Source organism: Netta rufina (assembly GCF_964035555.1).
Source record: "Netta rufina genome assembly, chromosome: 18".
Classification (NCBI taxonomy): Eukaryota; Metazoa; Chordata; class Aves; order Anseriformes; family Anatidae; genus Netta; species Netta rufina.
The window spans coordinates 9830827-9852495 of record NC_140142.1 but is presented as its reverse complement, the minus strand read 5'-3'; the positions used below and the strand labels follow the sequence as shown (position 1 = coordinate 9852495).

At 49.5% G+C, this 21669-nt stretch overlaps 2 protein-coding genes across 2 annotated transcripts; one reads left to right on the top strand and one right to left on the bottom strand.

The window, feature by feature from the left end:
• Nucleotides 1–2214: 2214 nt before the first annotated feature.
• LOC311216436 (olfactory receptor 14J1-like) lies at nucleotides 2215–3129 on the top strand (the record flags this gene model as incomplete). Its single annotated transcript, XM_084297971.1, has 1 exon — nucleotides 2215–3129. One exon carries the CDS (start codon nucleotides 2215–2217, stop codon nucleotides 3127–3129), a length of 915 nt encoding a protein of 304 aa, XP_084154097.1.
• Nucleotides 3130–12756: 9627 nt separating this feature from the next.
• LOC311216435 (olfactory receptor 14C36-like) lies at nucleotides 12757–13719 on the bottom strand (the record flags this gene model as incomplete). The annotated part of the gene is made up of 1 exon (XM_084297970.1): nucleotides 12757–13719. One exon carries the CDS (start codon nucleotides 13717–13719, stop codon nucleotides 12757–12759), a length of 963 nt encoding a protein of 320 aa, XP_084154096.1.
• Between the last annotated feature and the right edge of the window lie 7950 nt (nucleotides 13720–21669).

The following is a 21669-nucleotide window of genomic DNA, read 5'->3' as shown; positions in this document are numbered from 1 at the left end:
GCCAACAGCATGCAGGCCACATTTTGCTTTAATCTGGAGTGGCGTCCACTTCACCTGGAATCAACTGCCCCAGGGATGGAAACCCAGCCCTATCATTTGCCATGGACTGATTTAGACTGCCCTGGAGCAGGGGGAAGCTCCTGAACACCAGCAGTACATTAATAGCACTCTAACAGCAGAAATCACACTTGTAAAATCTGTCTCTCCCATGTTCAGCAAAGAGCAGTCAGTGATGACTTCAGTCTGCTTCAAACACCACACCCCAGCAGAGACTCTGCTGCCTTCAGGAGTTGTCAGCCCTGAGGCCCTGGGGGCACCTCGAGGGAGCCCAATGGCACAGAGCAAGTGATGCCATGGTCGGGTGCTGTGCTGCTGAGCTGGGCCAAGCTCCTGGGCCCAAGGGGAGCTTCTGGCAAGTGGGCAGCACTGCAGAGAGACAGCTCTGCCCAGGAGCAGCTCCTCTACACAGCACAGCAGGGCTGGGGGCTCTGACTGCAGGTGGCACGGGGAGAGGAGAGAAGGAGAGAGGGCTTGGAGGCAGTGAGGAGCGCAACAACAGAGGGCAGCGTATGGCAGGACACATCTGCAGGCTCTTGGCACTGTGAGTCTCTGGCAGCAGGACAATGCAGATGCAGTTCCCAACGAGGTCGTCTACAGCTGGCACATCTTATGGCTGATAGCATCTCTCAGGATGGTTTTCTCTGTTTCTCCAGTGAGGAGCAGAAGGTGCTCTAGAGAACAACATTTATAACGGGGTCTTTCCAGTGGAAGACTGGGGCTTGGCTTACTTGAAAGGAAAGGCTTTTCTGGATTCTGCGCATTCAGATTTCTGCAGTGGAGGGGAATCTGAGTGAATCTGAGCACACAGCTTGTGAGATGGGGTCTGCAGGACATGGACAGGGAGGAAACGTGGACGCAGAACCAGCTCCCAGCAGGGACATGGGCAGGCAGGGAGAGGGAGCTGCTGCCAGAAATGCTGTGTGAGGGAGGGCTCAGGCACCTCCCTGCCATCCCCTGCAGGGCAGGTGCCTTCCCTGGGCCACCTCCTGCTCTCCTGTCCCACCAGCACAGCCTCTGCCCTAAGCCCCTGGTGTCCCCAGCAGGAGCTGACTCCTCGTCAGGCAGAGCTGCAGCAGAGAAGGGTCTGCTGAGTGTCCGTCTGTCCCTCCCTGGCCTTGCCTCCCCTGGCAGCAGCACGCTGGCATTCCTGCTGGCTTCTCCACCTGGCCGTGATGCTGCTGTTCTTGTTTCCAGGCTGGTAGGGGATGGGGCTTTCAGATGCACATAGAGTGAGCCCTCAGTGTGCTTGGCTGGTTAGGGGGGTACAGGGACAGGGACAGGGTCTGGAGATGCACCCTTTGAACCTGGATTCCTTTACTCCCAGCATTGTCATGGTTTTGTAAGCACTGGAACAGGCACCACAGGGAAGTGGTCACAGGCTGCCAGAATTCAACAAACATTTGGACAACCCCCTCAGGCATATGGACAGATTTTTGGGTGTTCATGTACCAATTCAGGGGTGGGATTTGGTTATCCGTGTGGGTCCTTTCCATGTCAGGATATTCATTCTATGCCTATATGATCCTCTGAGTGCAATTGTCTTGCACCACAAAGTGTCAAAGGAGGCACAGGTCAAATGAGACCAGTCTTGTCTGTTCTATCTGAAGGACATTGCACTAAAGGCACCATCCCTTGTGTCTGAGGATCCACAAGGTTTCACTTGAACTGCCCGGGATTTATGCCTTAGAAAAAGTCCTCAGGAGTGGGGTGGGCAGCTAGACAGAAAACAAGAAATAAATCCCCACAGCCTTGCCGTGCAGTTGGGTGAATTATCAGTAACAATAAGGAAATACAAAATAACAATACAAACAACACAAAAGTTCGTTATCATGAGGTGATTGAATCTGAGATTATTGCATGTTCCTCTTTACCTCTGGCTACGGGGCAGGACTCATTCCTGCATTGCCCACAGCAGAGTCCCCTGCTCCCAGGGACACCCTCAGGCAGCATAAAGCAGAGCATATGAAAGTGACCTGCTAAACAGCTGTCTGAAAGGGGAAAATTGTTTTCAGGGGGGGTTATATGAAAAATGGAACAAGTTTTTCTCCGGTATGTCTTCGTTATTAAAGCTTTTTATTTATTTAATTAATTTAATTTAATATTTTATTATTATTTTTAATTTATTAATGATTTTTTCATGCTTGGAAAGCCTCCATGTCCAACATCAGCTCAACGAGTGAGTTCCTCCTCCTGCCATTCTCAGACACACGCGAGCTGCAGCTCCTGCACTTCGGGCTCTTCCTGGGCATCTACCTGGCTGCTCTCCTGGGCAACGGCCTCATCCTCACCGCCGTAGCCTGTAACCACCGCCTCCACACTCCCATGTACTTCTTCCTCCTCAACCTCGCCCTCCTCGACCTGGGCACTATTACCACCACTGTTCCCAAAGCCATGGCCAATTCCCTGTGGGACACCAGGGCCATCTCCTATGAAGGATGTGCTGCACAGGTCTTCTTTTTATTCTTCTTGCTTGGAGCAGAGTATTCCCTCCTCACTGTCATGGCCTACGACCGCTACGTTGCCATCTGCAAGCCCCTGCACTACAGGAGCCTCCTGGGCAGCAGAGCTTGTGCCCAGATGGCAGCAGCTGCCTGGGGCAGTGGCTTTCTTGATGCTGTCCTGCACACTGCCCATACATTTTCCCTGCCCCTCTGCCAAGGCAATGCTGTGGACCAGTTCTTCTGTGAAATCCCCCAGATCCTCAAGCTCTCTTGTTCACATGCCTACCTCAGGGAAGTTGGACTACTCGTCTTTAGTCTTTCTTTAACATTTGGTTGTTTTGTTTTCATTGTGCTGTCCTATGTGCAAATCTTCAGGGCTGTGCTGAGGATGCCCTCTGAGCAGGGCCGACACAAAGCCTTTTCCACGTGCCTCCCTCACCTGGCCGTGGTCTCCCTCTTTGTGAGCACTGGCATGTTTGCCTACCTGAAGCCACCCTCTATCTCCTCCCCATCCATGGACCTTCTGGTGTCATTTCTGTACTCAGTGGTACCTCCAGCAGTGAACCCCCTCATCTATAGCATGAAGAACCAGGAACTGAAGAACGCAGTAAGGAAATTACTTGCATAAATTGTTCTTAAGCATCAGTAATATGCCCTCATGTTAAAAGTAGTAACAGGGTTTTTCACAAAATGTTAGGAAAATATTTTGAAATTGTCTTTATTATTACTTTTCAAACATCTGATAGTATTATTTTTATTTAAAGAAGTTTCTTCTTATCTTCCTACCTGTTGATTTTTATTTTGACTCAGTCATCTGCGGTACCTTAAGAACCACTCTTCCTGTGTAGAGGAAGTCAATAAAGAAGCCATGAGATATTAAATGGTCTCAGGACCTGTCTCTTCTCATCTCCTCTGCAGCAGGTGGAGCAGCCCCAGCATGGAGGAGGGACTCAGGGCCAAGAGCCCAGCTGCCGCATTGTGAGGAGGCCCCGGTGCCTTCTGGGGCTGCCTCTCACTATTGGAGAAGAAGAATGCAGCCTAATGTCCGTCCATTTCCTGAGCCATGGCTGGCCCCAGCATGGGGGCTGCTGAGGAAGCCCAGAGTTGCATTTGTCCCAGCAGCTGTGGTGCCAGCAAATAGTAGCTGGCCTTTTACTAGCCTAGGAGTGTCCCAAAGGTGCTGGGACTGATGGCAAATGTCATCCTGCAGGGGAATCTGGAGCTGCCCTGTGCCTGGGCCAGGCCTCTTGTGCTGGCCCTGGGACTGGGGCTGGCCCTGTGGGACACAGGCACTGTGTGCTGGGGATCTCCCAGGCAAGAGACCAGGACTCCTGCAGCATCACAGACCTCCATTTCCCGAGCCATGGCTGCCCCCAGCCCTGGGGTTGCTGGGGAGGCCCAGAGCCACCTTTGTCCCAGCAGCTGTGGTGCCTTGCGAGAGGCTGCAGCTGTGGTGGCCATGCCCAGAGCCCTGCAGCAGCCTGTGGTGGGCACTGCCCTGGGGCCAGCCCAGACTGGGCTGTTGGGCTGGGCTGGGCTGGGCTGGGCTGTGGTGGGCTGGGAGGTGGGGAGAGGTGGACAGGGGCTGGGCTGGACTGGGCAGTGCCCGGTACAAGGCAACAGCAGCATCAGGGAGCGGTGGAAGCATTTAGGGGAGGGCTCCCAGCAGGGCTTGGTGCTGCAGAGCCAGGGCTGCACAAAGGGAGCCCAGAGCTGCAGGGGCAGGGGAGAGGAGGCCATTCTGGGCCCTTGCTGGCCTGGGCAGAGCAGGAAGGGGGCCCAGGGCATTCGTCCCCTCACTGCAGCCTGCCAGGACCTGCAAGGCAGTCATGGAGCATCCAGGACCAGGCTCTGCACTGTGGCCACAAGCTCTGCGTGCCCTCCTCCTGCCATGCTCCATGTGGTGGCTGCAGCAGAGGGGACCCCCAGCCAGCCCCTGCATGGGGCTGTGCCACCTGCCTCACCCCAGCCCTCTCCAGCGCCTTCCTTGCTGCTCTCTGATGCACGCCAGGACCTCCCCGTGCATGCTGGCCAGCACATCTGCTGAGGGCCAGCGCGGCTGCTGCAGGGGCAGGGAACTCAGCATGGCCCTTGCAGCCCCCTGCCCTGGGCCTGCCTCTCCACTTGGCCTCAGCCCCGGCCTCGTCTCTGCTGGCAGGAGGGCTCTTGGCATGTGGTCCCTGGCCTCCCCTTGCCTCCACAGAGCTGCTGCCCACTCAGGCTGCTGGCACAAAAGTGTCCTCACAAGCAGCAGCACCCCTTGGGCTGCTTCTCCTGGCCTCCCCCACCCCACTGCCTTGACTCCTTGTCTCTGCTGGATCCCCTCTTTGTCACCCAAATGTGTCCCTTGGCTGTCAGCTCCCTCTGCCCTGCCCCATAGGATGACAAGAATTAGGTGGGACATATTACCGTGGCGTGTGGAAGTATTTTGTAATCTGCATTGGTGATGGCACAAAAAGACACTTCCTTCAGCAGTGATCTACATCCTTCTTCAGATAAATTTTCAGGATCTCTATTCATCACAGGAGAAGAAATACTGATGGTCACGAGCACTTGCATTTCATTGCTTTCTCCATCATGGTGTACTCCCTCATCTTCCAGGCACTTCCACACATCTTGAATAAACTATCCGTATTGAATGTCCCCTTTCTAGCTGCCTGTCTGGACCTATGCACTTCCCATGGTTCTCCTATTTTGTCCCCCCTTACTCTTTGATCATTCAGACCACTCTCACTGACCCAGTTGCTGCTTTGAGCTTCATTGTGTTCAAGCTTGCCCATTGATTAGCAGTCTGCCTAATAATTTCTGTAACGAGCTCCTCATCATTTATTATTGAATTAAGATCATATGGAATAATAGTAATCTTAATACTTATAATTTCTTATCAATCAATATAAAATACTTAATTTACAGTCATCCTTTTGTGAGGATAAACCAGTGAGGTAGATCTGACTGGAGACATACAAGTTGAGGTTCTTGCTTTGCTGTTTGGAAAATTGCTGCATGTTTTCCTGTTGATTGTTTTAAAATAAGGAAAAACCCTTGTGTGCCTGTGTCCAGCCAGTTTTCTAAGGAAAGCAGGTGGGAGCTAGTGCAAAGGGGCTGTAACATCCAGCTGCAGACTTCAGTGCAGAAGTGTGGAGTAAGGAAAAGTGATTCAAGCTCCAGGTGGCCAGTGAGAGAAGTGTCAGGGTTGGGGTGGTGAGGAGCAAGGTTGTCCATGCACTATCAGACCTCAAGAGTCTGCTTTTCCTCCCTATGGATGTCTCCATAGGAGAAGCCCTGGGTTAATATCAATTGAAGAAAGATGCTCAAAACTGAAATGCAACAAAAATCACCCTTTAAAATGAGAAAAGATTTTTATTAGGTGCTTTTTGGAATCTTCCTCCTTAACTACACTATGAAAGCTCTCCAATTAGCTGTTCAAGTCTAGAGGATATGAATAACATTATGGAATTCTTTAGTTGTTTATGTTCTTTAGTTGTTTCTGCATTGTAATGAGTTCCATGGTGGATTTTGGTGCTCGGTCTGTGAACCTGAGGTAATGAGAGGAGAATGATGCAATTGCTTGAGCAAGTAAAGTCAGAAGGAAAAGTTGAAGTGACTTGGAGTATTAATGGGCCCCACTGAGGGCTGTTACCAGGAGATTCTCCTCAGGGACTTGTTAGGGCAGATAATTGGAGGCCATGATTACAGATAGGCAAAGCACTGTGCTGAGAAAAGTCTGGGTTTGTTGTGCTGAAGTAAAAGGGCCAGGTCCTGATTCCAGCCACTGGAAGGGAATGTCCTGAACCCCCATGTCTGGCTCTGGGCTCTTGCTTGGGGTCTGTGGGATATGGTGGGCTGTGTGATGCCTCAAGAAGAACAATGGTATGACACCTCCCTGCCTCTGCACAGGGTCTCAAGAAAGCAATGAGCCCCCTTGCAGTGACTGCATCTCATCTCCTCATAAGCTGTATCGAAGGGGACAAAAATGTCAGGGCTGCTGTGGCCTTCCCTTCTTGACAGCACCCACCTCTTTATCCTCTCCAGACTTTCCTGTGCTGCCCCACACTATTGCCCTATTTCCTGGAAACCTGCAGACACCCATCTCTGTTCTTCACCTTGCTCTCATCCTGGCATTTCCGTGGTTTCACCGATGTTTTGTGAACTCTCACCAGCTGTTCCTTCAAACACAAAGCCATGATCTGATCAAAGACACTCTTTGGGTGACCTCTAGCACCACAGCACAACTCTTTGAGGGACATTTCTTCCTATTCATGGCCAGTGCCAACCTTCCAAGGTGCATTTTCTGGCAGGTTTTTCTCTACTGCTGTTTCCTACTACCAAAGAAAGTTCCACCTGGGTGGAAACCTGTCCTAAAGTAGGCTTCCCAACCCGCTGGCCTTCTTGCGGCCTGTCAGCCAACCAGACAGACATCACCTCAACAGCGTCTTCCAAACCACGGTCCAGCTACTGGCCTTGCAGCTTCTTGTGTAGACAAACCCAAGCCTTGTGCCTGCTGCTGTCCGGTCATGGACTCAAGTAGAAGGGACAGGGCAACCCATATGTGGGCCTTCTTTCTGTCTGGGTCCTCCTGGGTATGTGGGCAGAGGGGATCCCACAGTCAGCATGTCAACTAGGTACCTTCTGCTGGCCTACCAGGACCACTGGCAGATGTCAGATGAAAAGTACAGATCCAGGGTATAAGTGTGACCTGACAACTACTTCAGATGGAAAAGACCTCACAGTCCCTTTCTGTGACATGTTCCTGCTGCTGTCCTATCAACCACAGAGACAGAACTGACCTCACAGTCCCTTTCACAGGCCAATTCCTCCTGCTGGTTCGGGAGATCCTGAGGTAGAGCTGAGCTCATCAGAGCATTCCCACCCATCTCCTCCTTGTGGCCTACAAGCTGATCACATCCATGGCCCCTCACATTCATTCATGCCATGTGACTGCACAGCAATCTCACAGTTCCTGACCTGCCCCAGGAGAACAGGAACCTAAAGTTAAGGGTTAGGAAAAGGGTTAAAGGTGAGAAGGTTAATGCACAGGAAGACAGGCTTTGGAAGTTAGTTGTTCATGTATGGCATTAGGGACTGTGGTAAACCTTTATGGGTGAGAGATTAAGCAGATGTTTAGTGGGAGGGTTTGGTGTTCTGCTTGTAGTGTCAGGTCTGTGGTTAGGGTATGGGCAAGCTCTTTGCTTGAGGGTTTTGTTTATGTCTACAAGAAGACTAGGGATAAATGGAGCATTTCAATGCTATTGTTAAGGGCAGAGATGAGGATGAGCAAGAGAGGAAAGGTAATGGAAAGGGGTTATGGACTAATTTTGGCTAATTTTGGAAAAATTACAGCAGTGGATTCCTGTAAGGGTGTAGAGTGGCACTGAGATTTGGATATTAATATAACAGATTACAAAAAGGGTAATGGCCTCACATGACTGCTTTAAGTCAGCTTTATGGTGGGATCAACATTACCTGAATATTCTTACCTCTTCAAAATAGTTAGCTTCTGCTATCCAAGCTCCTCTTTCCTCCCCCAAATCTCACATCTCTCCTGGCCAGGTTCCCCGTGCCATCCCCATATCAGTCATCTTCTTAGGGGCAGCTTTCTGATGGCTTTCATGAACTCAGAGTATCTGTCTCACCTCTGTTGGCCACTCTGTTCCCGAGAAAGAAGCAGCTCTTAAGCCAGCATGGAGAAGGACACAAAGGCTGTCAGAGCACCCTGCACAATGTGCTCAGCAGCTCTGCAACACCACAAAAATGCACTTCCTGCCTACATGTTTTGGTTCCAGAATGGTTCCTATGGACCCAGGGTAACTTTTTCCCTGCCCTCATGAAGGCTTTGTGATCCCCCAGACATCTCGGAGGCAGTGGCCTCCTCTGTGTCAAAAACCGAAAGCAGCCCTGAAGGATGAATTAGGCAAAAGCTGAAACCTCTGACACGACAACACCTCTTCAAGACCTCTTCCTCTATGAGGCCTATCAGGTACTTAGGAAGAGAGGATCTCACAGACTATTTGTAAAGCAGGTGCATCTGCTGGCCTATCATGGAGACCAGCAGATGTGAGCACAGATCCCAGCCAGAAGTCAAGGGATGACCTGTCAGCTGCTTCAGAAAGAAGTCAACTCACAGGCTGTTTAACAGCCATTCACTTCCTACTGAACTTAGAGCTTCTGAGGTACCACTGCCCTCGTAATGCCACATGTACAAAACAGCCTGTTCTTGGACGAGAATCTGCCCAAGCGTAAGTGAGCTGGTTGTGATCCTTCAAGCCCATGGCATTGCTGCTGGACTCCCAGCCTCTCTGATGCACAGGATCCAGTTCCATGCCAATCCTATGTGGTGCTAGGGTTGGAGGGACCTTGCAGGCAATGTTACAGCTCCCTGTCTGTTGGTGCTCTCTCAGCTCCTTGTGCAGAGTGAAGATCACGTTATTATTCAGAAGCCATGTGCCTGAAGCTGGCCTAGAAGACACTCAGGGGAAGTGCCCTCCCAGCCCCAGCTCCAGCTCCAGCCACAGCTGTGGGTGCTGCTCTGCTGAGCAAGGGGCCTGTAGTGCCCAGAGTATGGGGGCACTATGCAAGGTCATGCTGGGCAGTCTGGGAGGCAGACCCAGCTCAGGGGATCACTGCCATTGCCCCAGGGCTGTAACAAATCACTTGCCAGTCTCCTTCGGTGGGGCTGCTGTGTGCCCGGGGGCTGCAGAGCTCTCCTCTGCCTGCTCACACCAGATTGAGCACTTGAGCCCTAGTCAGTCTGCCTTGGACAGGCTGATGCTCTGTGGTTGTCTCCCAGGCTCATATTGTCCGTGCAGATCACCTGGGCTCTCCTGGAAGCTCCTGGCTCCCTCCAGGAAAAAAAAATAAAAATAATAATAATAAAAAAAAAAAAAGGGAAAAAAAAAACTCATGTACCATCAGCACCATCATGTTCCGTGGAGTCTGAGTGTCTAGGAAATAGAAATATTCATCAGGTGCATGGCCACTAGCAACTAACAGGGAACTGCCTGTCCCTGCCTGCAGTCCCAGCACAGCCCCACAGCAGCACTAGCACCAAGCTCCAGGAGCAGCCGGGCCTGACCCCACCAGCAGGGCTCAGCAGGAGAGGGCAGCAGTGGCAAGAGAGCAGCTCTGCATGTACCAACCACTTGTGCTCCCTGGCCGTGCTGCTGGGATAGGGCTCTTTTCCTCAGCACCCCTGCACACAGGCACTGCCCCTGCAGATCCAGACTAGGTCTCAGAGGAAGGATGTCAAAGAAGGCAGTGCAAGCTCCTTTCTTTTGTTTATATTCACAGAGAGCCTGGCTCGTTGTGTGCAGGGTTTTTGAACTATGCTCAACAAGTAGATACTGAAATGGAAATGGGATGAATAATACAATTTTAATGTGCAAAATTAGCTGAATTAAAAATAAGAAAAAGTTGTAATAAACATACACACACACACAGAGAATACTGACCATTCCTGTTATAACTGACATTATCACAGAACCATAGAATCACAGAATCATCATCAACACATGCACCTAATTTGGTGTCATCTGCAAACTTACTGAGGGTGCACTCGATCCCCTCATTCAGAGCTTTGATAAAGATATTAAAGAGAATTGACCCTAATACTGAGCCCTGGGGGATGGCACTAGTGACCAGCCTCCAACTAGATTTAACTCCATTCATCACAAGTCTTTGGGCCTGGCTACCCAGACAGTTTTTAACCCAATGAAGAGTACACCAGTCCAAGCCATAAGCAGCAAGTTTCTTGAGGAGAATTCTGCAGGAAACAGTGTGGAAAGCCTTACTGAAGTCAAGGTAGACCATATCCACAGCCTTTCCCTCATCCACTAGGCACGTCGCATTGTCAAAGAAAGTGACCTTTCTATTAGTGACCAAAGAACCTTGTCGTCCTCAAACCTTTAACTAAGTCACTGTTTCTATTGTCGCAGATTCTGTTGGAATCATTTTGTTACATTGGTTGATGATTACATGTGATTCAATGCACTTACAAACCTTACCATCTAACTTTGCTATTTACCCTCAAGGTATAAAATAAATCATAAATGTCTGCTGCATTCAAGCTGTATAAAGTCTAATTCGTGACAACCCCCAGGAGCTAGAGAAAGCCTCTCGGGCACATGCCTGGAGTACTCCTTCTGCAAGCAGCACTCCATCCCCTGGGAGTTTGCCCGAGCAGAGAAAGTCACCCAAAGACTTGCTTTCAGGAGACTTTGCAGTCCTCTCCTGCTCTGCACATCCCTTTCCAACAGGTTAGCAGCTGGTCCCAAGACAGCAGGAAACAGCCCTTCCTGCCTTGGTCATTTGCAAAGCCAGCTTCCCCAGCAATGGAAATGTAGCAAGTCTGTTGACAACACCGAGCTGTGTGGTGCCATTGACACGCTGGAGGGAAGGGATGCCATCCAGGGGGAACTTAACAGGCTTGAGAGGTGGGCCTGTGCAAATGTCATGAAGTTCATCAAGGCCAAATGCAAGGTCCTGCTCCTGGCTCAGGGCAATCCCAAATATCAGTACTGAGTGGACAATGAGCATATTGAGAGCAGCCCTGCAGAGAAGGATTTGAGAGTACTGGTGGATGAGAAGCTTGACATGAGCCATCAGTGTGTACTTACAGCCCAGAAAGCCAACCAAATCCTGGGATGCATCAAAAGCAATGTGACCAGCAGGCTGAGGCTCTACTCTGCTCTCAAGAGACCACACCTGGAGTACTGCATCCAGCTCTGTGGCTCAAGCACAACAGATGTGTTAGACTTAGGACAGGACTTCTGGTGTGAGTCCAGAGAACGGCCCCAGAAATGATCAGAGGGCTGGAACGCCTCTCCCATGAAGACAAGCTGAGAGGGTCATTCTGGAATGAATTTCAATGTTTCTGAAAACTTTTCTGTAGTTTTCTTGCACCCATTTTACTCCAGGTTCCCACGGAGCAGAGATTCATTTTGGAAATTACCCCACTCACCAGGTAACCTTGAGGACCATGGATTACAAACACCAGCTTCAAAGGCCTCAAAACATAGGATTTTCATGCACTCTGACTGCGCTGTCCTGCGCCTACTTCCCTGAATCAGAACGGACCTCTGGAGTAGTCCACTACCATCATCTTCTCTAAGCACTGATAGTTTTACAGGCAGATGATGTTAGTCAGTGCTTTCTGCAGCTGGGTTTTGAAAATTTCTGGGCCCATGACCCAGTGTTGATCCACTGTCTTGGTGTCTGTTCCCCCAGTATAGACACTGATGCCAGAAGGAGGATGGAGCTGGTCAAATTTCAAAGATCAGCTCCCCTTGGACAGTGGGGACTGGCGGTCCCTGTGCTCCCCACATGTGATCCCCAAGCTTTGGTACTGATTTGCAAAGCAAATGGTCTGTGTTCTGTGGGATAAATCTGCATGTCTGTGCTAGTCAGAGTGGGAAGCAGACTCAGCCAGGTCCAGATCACTGGGCTGGACCAGGCAGAGGTACTTCATGAAGGGGAAAATGATTAACTCCCTAGCTCCCCTTCCCTCTGTCTTGCAAGTGCCCACTCTCTTCTCTGAGACTGCAGAGTCACAGGTTCCCTGTGAATACCTGGCTTTAGTTCTTTCCCTGTGACTGAGCCCATAGTGGGAGATCTCTCACTTTCTGAAGGGCTGCAGTCACTGCCCACACCAGGCTTCGCTGTCCCTGGAGGTACCCTGGGCTCTGCAGGCAGCTCCAGATTCCCCTCCTGACATCATCATCTACATGTGAGAACAGCCCTGCCTACATAATACAGTGACCATTCGCTGCCTCTGCTGTCAGCAGACACCCATGGGTGAGTATTAAATCTAGCCCTTGGTGTCTGACAGGTCACAATGCAACAATGAGCCATTCCCTCCATAACCAAAGCAGGAACAGACTCTTGTAGGGAGCAATTCTTTGGGCCTTTTCTTAGCACTGATTTGGGAAGGAAAGCCCAGACTTCAGGCATGGCATTGGGGTAATTCCGTTTTATTACAGAGATGTCATGAGAGAGTCTTCACTGACTCAGTGTTAGACACACATTTATACAGCCTCCATATTGGACAAAACAGGTTCATTCATTCCTATTCATTGGGGGGTGGGGAATCCAAACTCTTCTGTAGGAATGCAAGAAACACAAGCACACAAAATGACCAGAAAATAAATTAATTTTAATTTTATTTTTAATTTTAATATTAATATTAATTTCAACTTTAATTTTAATTTTAACAATTTGAACAACCAAGACACAAGTCGGTAAGGGGATGTACTGGGGTTTGTTATTGGTACTGGAGACTGAAGGGATTTTTGTGAGTACTGAAAAACATCCCCCAAATCAGTTTCCTAACTGCAACCTTCAGCTCCTGGTTCCTCATGCTGTAGATGAGGGGGTTCACTGCTGGAGGCACCACCGAGTACAGAACTGCCAGCAAAAGATTCAGGGAGGAGGAGGACATGGAGGGGGGCTTCAGGTAGGCAAATGTGCCACTGCTGATGAACAGGGAGACCACGGCCAGGTGATGGAGGCATGTGGAAAAGGCTTTGTGCCGTCCCTGCTGTGAGGGGATCCTCAGCACAGTCTTGAAGATCTGCACATAGGACAGCACAAGGAAAACAAAACACCCAAATAATAAACAGACACTAACCACAAGAAGCCAAACTTCTCTGAGGTAGGCATCAGAGCAGGAGAGCTTGAGGATCTGGGGAATTTCACAGAAGAACTGGTCCAAGACATTGCCTTGGCAGAGGGGGACGGAAAAGCTATTGGCAGTGTGCAGCATAGCATAAATAAAAGTACTGCCCCAGGCAGCTGCTGCCATGTTGACACAAGTTCTGCTGTCCATTATTGTCCCGTAGTGCAGGGGTTTGCAGATGGCAATGTAGCGGTCATAGGCCATGATGATGAGATGAGAAAACTCTGCTGCAACAAAGAGAACGAAGAAGAAGATCTGGGCAGCACAACCTGCATAGGAAATGGCCCTGGTGTCCCAGAGGGAATTGGCCATGGATTTGGGGACAGTGGTGGAGATGGAGCCCATGTCGATAAGGGCGAGGTTGAGGAGGAAGAAGTACATGGGGGTGTGGAGGTGGTGGTCGCAGACTACGGCTGTGAGGATGAGGCTGTTGCCCAGAAGAGCAGCCAGGTAGATGCCCAGGAAGAGCCCGAAGTGCAGGAGCTGCAGCCCACGTGTGTCTGCGAATGGCAGGAGGAGGAACTCAGTGGGGAAGCTGCTGTTGGACATTTGCTGCCTCAGGGAATGGTTGGCTGTCCATGGAGGAAAAGAAGATGCGTTACATAGACTTCTCTGATCAAGAAGTAAGCCATATTTCATAGAAAACATCCTCACCAAGACTGCATCCTCACTCCATCTTCTTCTGAAGAAGACTTTCTCCTGCCCAGAGCTCTGGGTTTCTCTGCGTAAGAGTGCTTCAGGGAAAAGGAGATACTCTGTAGGCTCAGCAGGAGTCCGTACTGCCTTACAGTATTTGGTAAAGAGCACCAGGGACAGATCTCAGGCATCCAGTGGCCAGAGGCATCTTCCTATTTCAAGTGCTGAGAAGGACATCCAACAATCCTACAAGAAACAACGAAGGTTGTGCTGGTGCTGTCTGTAGGCTAAAGGGTGTGGAGTGAAATTGTGAGGTTCCTCAAAGACCTACACATCTCTTTCAGTGTAATGCTCTGTGAGTTTCAGACCTTTCTGCAATCCTGACAGCACCATTATCATACCCCTGACTGCCCTCCAAAACACGAATTTGAAAGCAGAGATCTCAAAGAGTGCCTTCCCTTCAGGTACTACAGGTGTTCCCTTTCAAGAATCTCCCCTAGAGATGCATTGGGGGTGCTTTGGAGCTCTAAGCAGCCTGCCCCAGGCAGCAGCTCCCTGCCAGCAACAGGACCCTGCCTGGCCCTGCCTGGCTGGGGGAGCTCCTTCCACTGACATTTTCTCCCTGCAGTGCCCTGGGCAGGTCCCCGGGCAGGCTGAGTGCTGAGCCTGGCAGGCAGCAGAGGCCCTGCCCCGGCACACAGCCCCTGGGGCACAGCAGGGACCCTGCTCTGCACCACAGCCCTGGACACCCCTGCCTGCACACTGGCTGCACAGCCTGCATCCAGCCCTGTGAGAAGGAGCCCTCAAGTCCTGTCCCTCTGACAGCTGTGGCAGGGAATCCCTGCTTTGGACCTTGTTATTCTCATCTAATCCAAAGAAGCTCTGAGAGTCGCCCTGAAAGCTCCACAGGCTGTAGGATTTGCCAGCAAATCTGGAGATGGCACCAGGAACAACAGCTGTGCTGCCCTATAGCCAGAGACTTACCCTGTTCAGGGCTCTGAAGATTTCTCCCACAGTGAGCTCTCAGCATCCCCCCTCCACACTGCCTTTAACATCTCCCTCCCTTCTCTCAGCCACCCTTGTCCCCTGCAGGCAGTGCCCCCAGCCCTGCTGCGCTGTGCAGAGGAGCTGCTCCTGGGCAGAGCTGTCTCTCTGCAGTGCTGCCTGCTTGCCAGGAGCTCCCCTTGGTCCCAGGAGCCCAGCCCAGCTCATCAGCACAGGGAGCTCTTGCCAAGTCCCTGGGCCTCCAGGGGAATTGACTCTGAAACTGATGCAATCACTGATGGTGACTTCTATCAGCTAGAGAGAGACACCTGCTTCCAGTGCTATCTTCTCTCCTAGTTCAAAGGAAGAGTCCATTATGGGAATCATCCTTTCCTGTCCTGTTAGAGAGGATCCCCACAAATTGCCAGGCAGATGCACCCCATCTGTTCCAAGTACTTATTGTTATGCAGGGGGAAGAAAGATTTTCACAGCAACTGAAATCCTTCTGTCTACAGCAGCTGCAACACCAATTGTTGGCCTGCAGGCTCATACAATCATAGATTCTTCTCATCTTTCTCCTTTTGTTCTGTTAAGAAGACGAGGTGTGGGGTGATGGGAGTGTGTGTGTGTGTTGGGGGAGGGGGTTAAGGTAGGGGGAACCAGTCCTTGCCAGTCACACTGATGTTTCTTCCAGTGAGGTTATCTGATCAGGGACATTGTCAGCTGTGAAACCAATGGAAGGAGGCAATGCCACTGGTATATGGGGATGTCCTGTGGCAACAGACTGTGGACCCTTTGGCCATCTGGTCTGGAGAAAAGAAGGCTGAGGTGTGGCCTCATTGCTTTCAACAGGTTCTTGAGGAAGGGAAGAGAAGAGGTAGGTTCCGGTCTCTTCTGCCTGGTAACTGATGACAGGACTTGTGAGAATGGCACATAGCTGCACCGGGGAAAGTTCAGATGGAGCATGACGTAATAAATCTGTACATTGTTAGTGGTCAAACACTGGAACAGGATTCCTAGTGTTCAAGATACCTTTGGAAATTGCCTTTATTAATATGCTGTAAATTTTGTTTAGCCCTGAAGAAGTCAGGCAGTTGGACTAGATGATCTTTGAAGGTCCCTTCCAACTGAACTATTCCTGTCTAGTCTAGTCTAGTCTAGTCACTACAGACGTGGGTAGGCCCATGTATTGGAAGGCCACAACAAGGCCTCCTAGAGACTTCTCTTCTTCAGGCTAAGAAATCCCAACTCTCTCAGACGGAGATGGTGGGCTGCAGGGATTGATGGTTGGTGTGGAACATCTATTTGATCATTTTGGGTCTCCAGTCCTGGCTCTGCCTCATCACAATGTCTTGTTCATCCCCAATATAAATGTTTGGGGCGGGAGGGGGGGGAGGAGGGGGAGGGGGGGGGAGGACGGGGAGGGGGGGAGGGGAAAGTATGAGAAAGAGAAGCCCTTGATCCTGTACAGACATGGTTCAGAAATAACTGAAACACTGGTCTGTTATCAACACTGTTTTTGTCTCAAATTAAAAACACAGCTCCATATGAGCTGCTCTGAAGTAGAAGTATAGAATCATGAAAAGTTTTGAGTTGAAAAGGACTATTAAAGTTCAACTCCCTTACCCACCATGGGATTCCACTAAACCAGGGTGCTCAAAGCCCCATCCACCTGGTTTTGAACACTTCCAGAGTTGGGGCGCCAACCCACAAGTTTTATGCGCAACCTGTTCTAGGGTCTCAACACCCTCAGAGTAAACAATTTCTTCCTTATATCTAAACTAAATCTACCCTCTTCCAGTTTAAAGCAATTACCTCTTGTCCTGTCACTACATTCTCTGATAAAGTGTCTCACCTCAGCTTTCCTGTAGCCCCCCTGTAGCTACTGGAAGGTTGCTGTAAGGTATCCCCAGCGCCTTCCCTTTTCCAGACTGATTACAAATAAATAAATAAATAAATAAATAAATTCTCCCAGACTCTCTCTTCATAGCAGACATGCCCCAGTCCTCTAACCATTTTTGTGGCCCTCCTGTAAATGTGCTTGACTACGTCCATATGCCTATTGTGCACAATCACCTCCTTCATCCTGCTGGCAGTACTGTTGGTGCTGCCACTCCCGTTAGATGCTGGGGCAAGAGGTGGTGGGGAACTGTGTAGCACAGTGCTCTGAAGACAGGGATGGAGAAATGAATGCACAGATAGATGCAGGCTGTGACTGCTCTTGTGGCACCAGGAAGGGAGGGTGGGAGCTGACTGGGGTTTGTCAAGGCCAACATTGTGGAAAAATCAAGACCAAGAGAGAAGTGAAGATCCCCTCTCACACCTCAAGAAAGCTGGACACAGTGTGACTGTTCCTAAAACCCTCTCAAATCTGGTTTCCCTCTGCATTAAAACACCTCTGCCCTGGGAAACCCCTGTGCAACAGCTGTCTACAAGAGTGTTTGGTTTGTTTTAATCTTTAACATAAAACAAAATCTTAGAAGACAGAATAGGCTACAAAAGACTTTGTTTGGAAGACAAAGTTGAGGCTGAGCTGAGACATAAATAAAAAATACGCGTTTATTATACTATTTAGACAACACTAAAACTAGGTTTTTTGTTTGTTTGTTTGTTTTCCTCACTGCTCTAGCTTGTTAGTAATAGGCAATAAATTTTTTTGATCTTCATATACTGAGTCTGTCATAATGATGATTTTTGAGCAATCTCCTTCTTCTTATCTTAACCCTTGATCTAATTTCATTGTCTTTTCTTCCCCTTCCCCTTTGAGGACTGAGGGCCAAAGAGCCATTGTGGTGGACCTCAGATGTCCAGTTGGGTAAAACTGCCACATGTATTTATTCATTAATTTTCTTTCCCACTTCCTTTCTTACTACATTTTCCTTATCCCAACTCACAAGTCCTTGCGTATATATATATATGCATATATACATATATTTATACTTGCAGTTGTCTCCCCTGTCCCACAGGAGGTGAGGAGGTAAATGAACAGCTGTGTGGTGCTTGTCTGCCTGCCAGGTGTAGCCACACCACAGGGAAGCCTGAGAGGCCGAAAACCCCTAGACTAAATGTAAGAACCACTTAGCAATAACAAAAATGTTGGTGTGTTATCACTATTATTTCCATCACAAATGCAAAACATAGCATCATGGGAACCTCTGTGAAGTAAATTATCTCTATCACAGCCAAAACACACACACACCAACAACCAAAAACAAAGGTATGCATAATTCAATATAAAAGACATGACATTCCTCTGCAGAACATGATGGTAATTCTGCCTCCACTGATGTCCACTTCAAAGTGGAAAGCTTTCAACCTATGGAAATTATATTTGTTTATCTTTCTCATTCCAAAGCAGATCCCGAGACCCCCAAAATACACCCTGATACCAGAAGGGATGATGATCATCTTTTCTAACGTGAAACAACTTTCATTCATTTGCCCAGAATTCCCTTTCTTGTCAAAGGAGAGAAATCAGATGTCTCAACTCAGATGCCTTGGACTAACCTGCTTCTGCACCGCCTTCAATTTTCAGAAAGGTTCCTGTAGGTGCAAGGTCACATTCCCCAGCCCCATTGGAGGGCTTCAGCTACCCCAAGAGGGCAGAGTCTCTCTCTGAATCAAGTATGGCAAATTCATTCAAGTTTGGCAACTGAATCAAGTATGCCAAATGTATGCCAAAAAGTTGGCTGTTCAGTAACAGCACATCTGGGAAGCTGTGGCCCTCTCTGTTTAGATAACTGAATCAACCCCTGCATGATGTTCGGCAAAAGTTGAACCATATGGAATAATATGGAATAAGAAAGGACATTGTTGTGATTGGTATGTAAGAAGTCTTCATCTTCACAATTTTGAAGATTGTCTACAAAACCATTCTCATGACTTCTTTCATAGACTGTGGAGAAGTAGCAGCAAATGATGATACTTTCCCTCTATGCGAATATAAATTTACCCTGACATTTCGAAAAATGCATTTCCTCCCAACACTTTGAATGGAGAAACTGTTCCAATGACATGTTTGTATTGGCATATTTCACACCTACATTCCATATCTAAATGGATCTGGGAGCAATAAAGTCTTGAGAGGTTGGATGGATCCTGCCTTTCCTTCTTTGCTCTGAAGCAATGGCTACAGCTGCTAGCAGTTTCCTCCTATCATCCGTGTTTATGACACAGACAAATTTTATGGGGTATCCAATAGCATAACACCATAGCTTTTCAAAAACCAGACCCCAGATCATACACAGAGGCCTGGTGCTTCTCAAAGTGGATCGCTGCTTGTGCCACCACATCTGTGAGCTGCAACTGCCTCAGGCAGAAAGCATCCTCTGCAGAGGGAGATTATCACTTCCGCTGCTCATACAGCCTGGAATATCATTGGACTGCTTTGAAGGTGGCTCCCGTTTTGTCCAATGTAAACTAAAGCCCACCTGGGAGGTTTCTACAGAGTTACTATCCATCTGTAACATTTTTAGCCATGATCTGAGTGCAGGAATGAAATGCATCCTCAGCAAGTTTTGTGATGAACAGAACTGAGACATTCTACTGACTTCCTGGAGGGATGAGAAGCCTTGCAGAGAGGTCTAGATAGATTGGAGCATTAGGTGATCAGCAACGACATGAATCACAGAATGGTTTAGGTTGGAAGGGACCCCTATAGACAATCCAGTCCAATCCCTCTGCCTAGCAGGATCACCTAGACAATGCCAGGTGCTGCACCTGGGATAAACTAATGCTGGACACAGGTCCAGCACAGACTGGGAGACAAGTGGCTAGAGAGCAGCTCAGCAGAAAGGGCTCTGGGGGTGCTGCTTGACAGCAGGCTCAACATCAGCCAGCAGGGTGCCCTGGCAGCCAAGAAGGCAAACTGCATCTTAGGATGCATTAAGCGCAGAATTCCTGCATGGTCAAAAGAGGTAAGTCTTCTGCTATACTGAGCATTGGTGCAGCCTCCCCTTGAATCATGCATACAGTTCTGGGCTCCACAATAGAAGAAAGATGTGGAGTTGAAAGCATCCAGAGGAGGACAGCAAAGGTGGGCTGGAAGGCCTGTCCTGTGAGGAGAGCCTGAGGACACTTGGGTTATCTAGTCTGGAGAAAAGAAGGCTGAAGGGTGACCTCATTGCTTCTGACAACTTCCAGAGAAGCAGAAGTGGAGAGGGAGTTGACGATCTTTTTTCTCCCTGGTAACTGACAGGATGTGTGGGAATGGCACATAGGGGATGGTCAGACTGAACACTGGGAAAGATTTCAGTACTGTGAGGGTGGTCAACTATTGGAGGAGGCTTCCCAGAGACATGGTTGATGCCCCAGGCCTGTCAGCAGTTGGACATTGCCCTCATACATAATGTCTCTAACTTTTGGTTAGCCCTCAGGGGGTCTGGCAGCTGAACTGGATGACTTTTGAAGGTCCCTTCCAACTGAACTATTCTGTTTCATTTGACTGAATTTGTTGCTATCCATTTAGATTTTATTATATAAAGCTCTACTGTCCCTAACCTGTGTCATGGTACGGCAGTTGTCCACTTCAGAGGCACAACTTGGGATCTGTCCTTGCTGAATATCAGGGAGTTTCAATTGGTCTCTCCTGCCAAAAGTGGAAGAGGACAAGGCAATTCTTTGATGAATCTTCTCCCGGTAGGAGAAATGACACTGCTGTGTCATTCTACATGGGGAATGTCTCTCCCCAGCTGAGAAAGGGAACCTCAGGGATTGCTTCAGCGTGATTCAAAATCAGTTCCCCTGGAGTTCCCTCGTGTCAAGAGCTCCCAGTGCTGCTGAGCTGGGCCGGGATCCTGGGCACAAGGGGAGCTCCTGGAAAGCAGGCAGTACTGCAGAGAGACAGCTCTGCCCAGGAGCAGCTCCTCTGCACAGCACAGCAGCAGGGCTGGGGGCACTGCCTGCAGGGGACAAGGGCGGCTGAGAGAAAGGAGGGAGATGTTAAAGGCAGTGTGGAGGGAGGATGCTGAGAGCTCACTGTGGGAGAAATCTTCACAGCTCTAACATGGAGCTCTAACATGGTAAGTGTCTGTGAGAGAGCAGGCAGATGCAGAATCCTAGAGGGTTCTTCTATAGCTGCCACTTCCCAAGGCTGATAGGACATGTCACAGGGGCTGTGCTGGCTTCTCTACTGTGGAGGACAGGGATGTTCCCTGGATCAATGATTACCTACATAAGCTGTCAGAGGGACAGAACATGAGGGTTCCTTCTCACAGGGCTGGCTGCAGGCTGTGCGGTGGTGGTGCCCAGGGCTGTGGTGCAGAGCAGGGTCCCCGCTGTGCCCCAGGGGCTGTGTGCCGGGGCAGGGCCTCTGCCGCCTACCAGGCTCAGCACTCAGCCTACAGGGTGCTGACTGGGGTACTGTGGGGAGAAGCTGTGGGTGGAAGGGATCCCCCCAGCAGGGCAGGAAAGGGTCCTGCTGGTGGGAGTCTGCTTCCTGGGTGTCCTGGTTTCAATTAGGATAGAGTTAATTTTCCTCCTAGTAGCTGGTAGGGTGTTATGTTTTGGCTTAGGATGAGAAGAGTGATGATAACATGCTGATGTTTTAATTGTTGCATAGCAGTGCTTACACCAAGCCAAGGACTTTTCAGCTTCTCACTCTGTCCTGCCAGCAGGCAGGCTGGGGGTGCAGCAGGAGCTGGGAGGGGACAGACCCAGGACAGCTGACCCAAACTAGTCAAAGGGGTATTCCATACCATCTGACATCATGCTGAACAATATATAGGGGTGGCTAGCAGGGATGGGAGGGCTGGCTGCTCGGGGACAGGCTGAGCATCGGTCAACGAGTGGTGAGCAATTGCATTGTGCATCACTTGTTTCATACACATTATTATTATTCGCACTATTATTGTTATTATTATTATTATTAATTATTTTCTG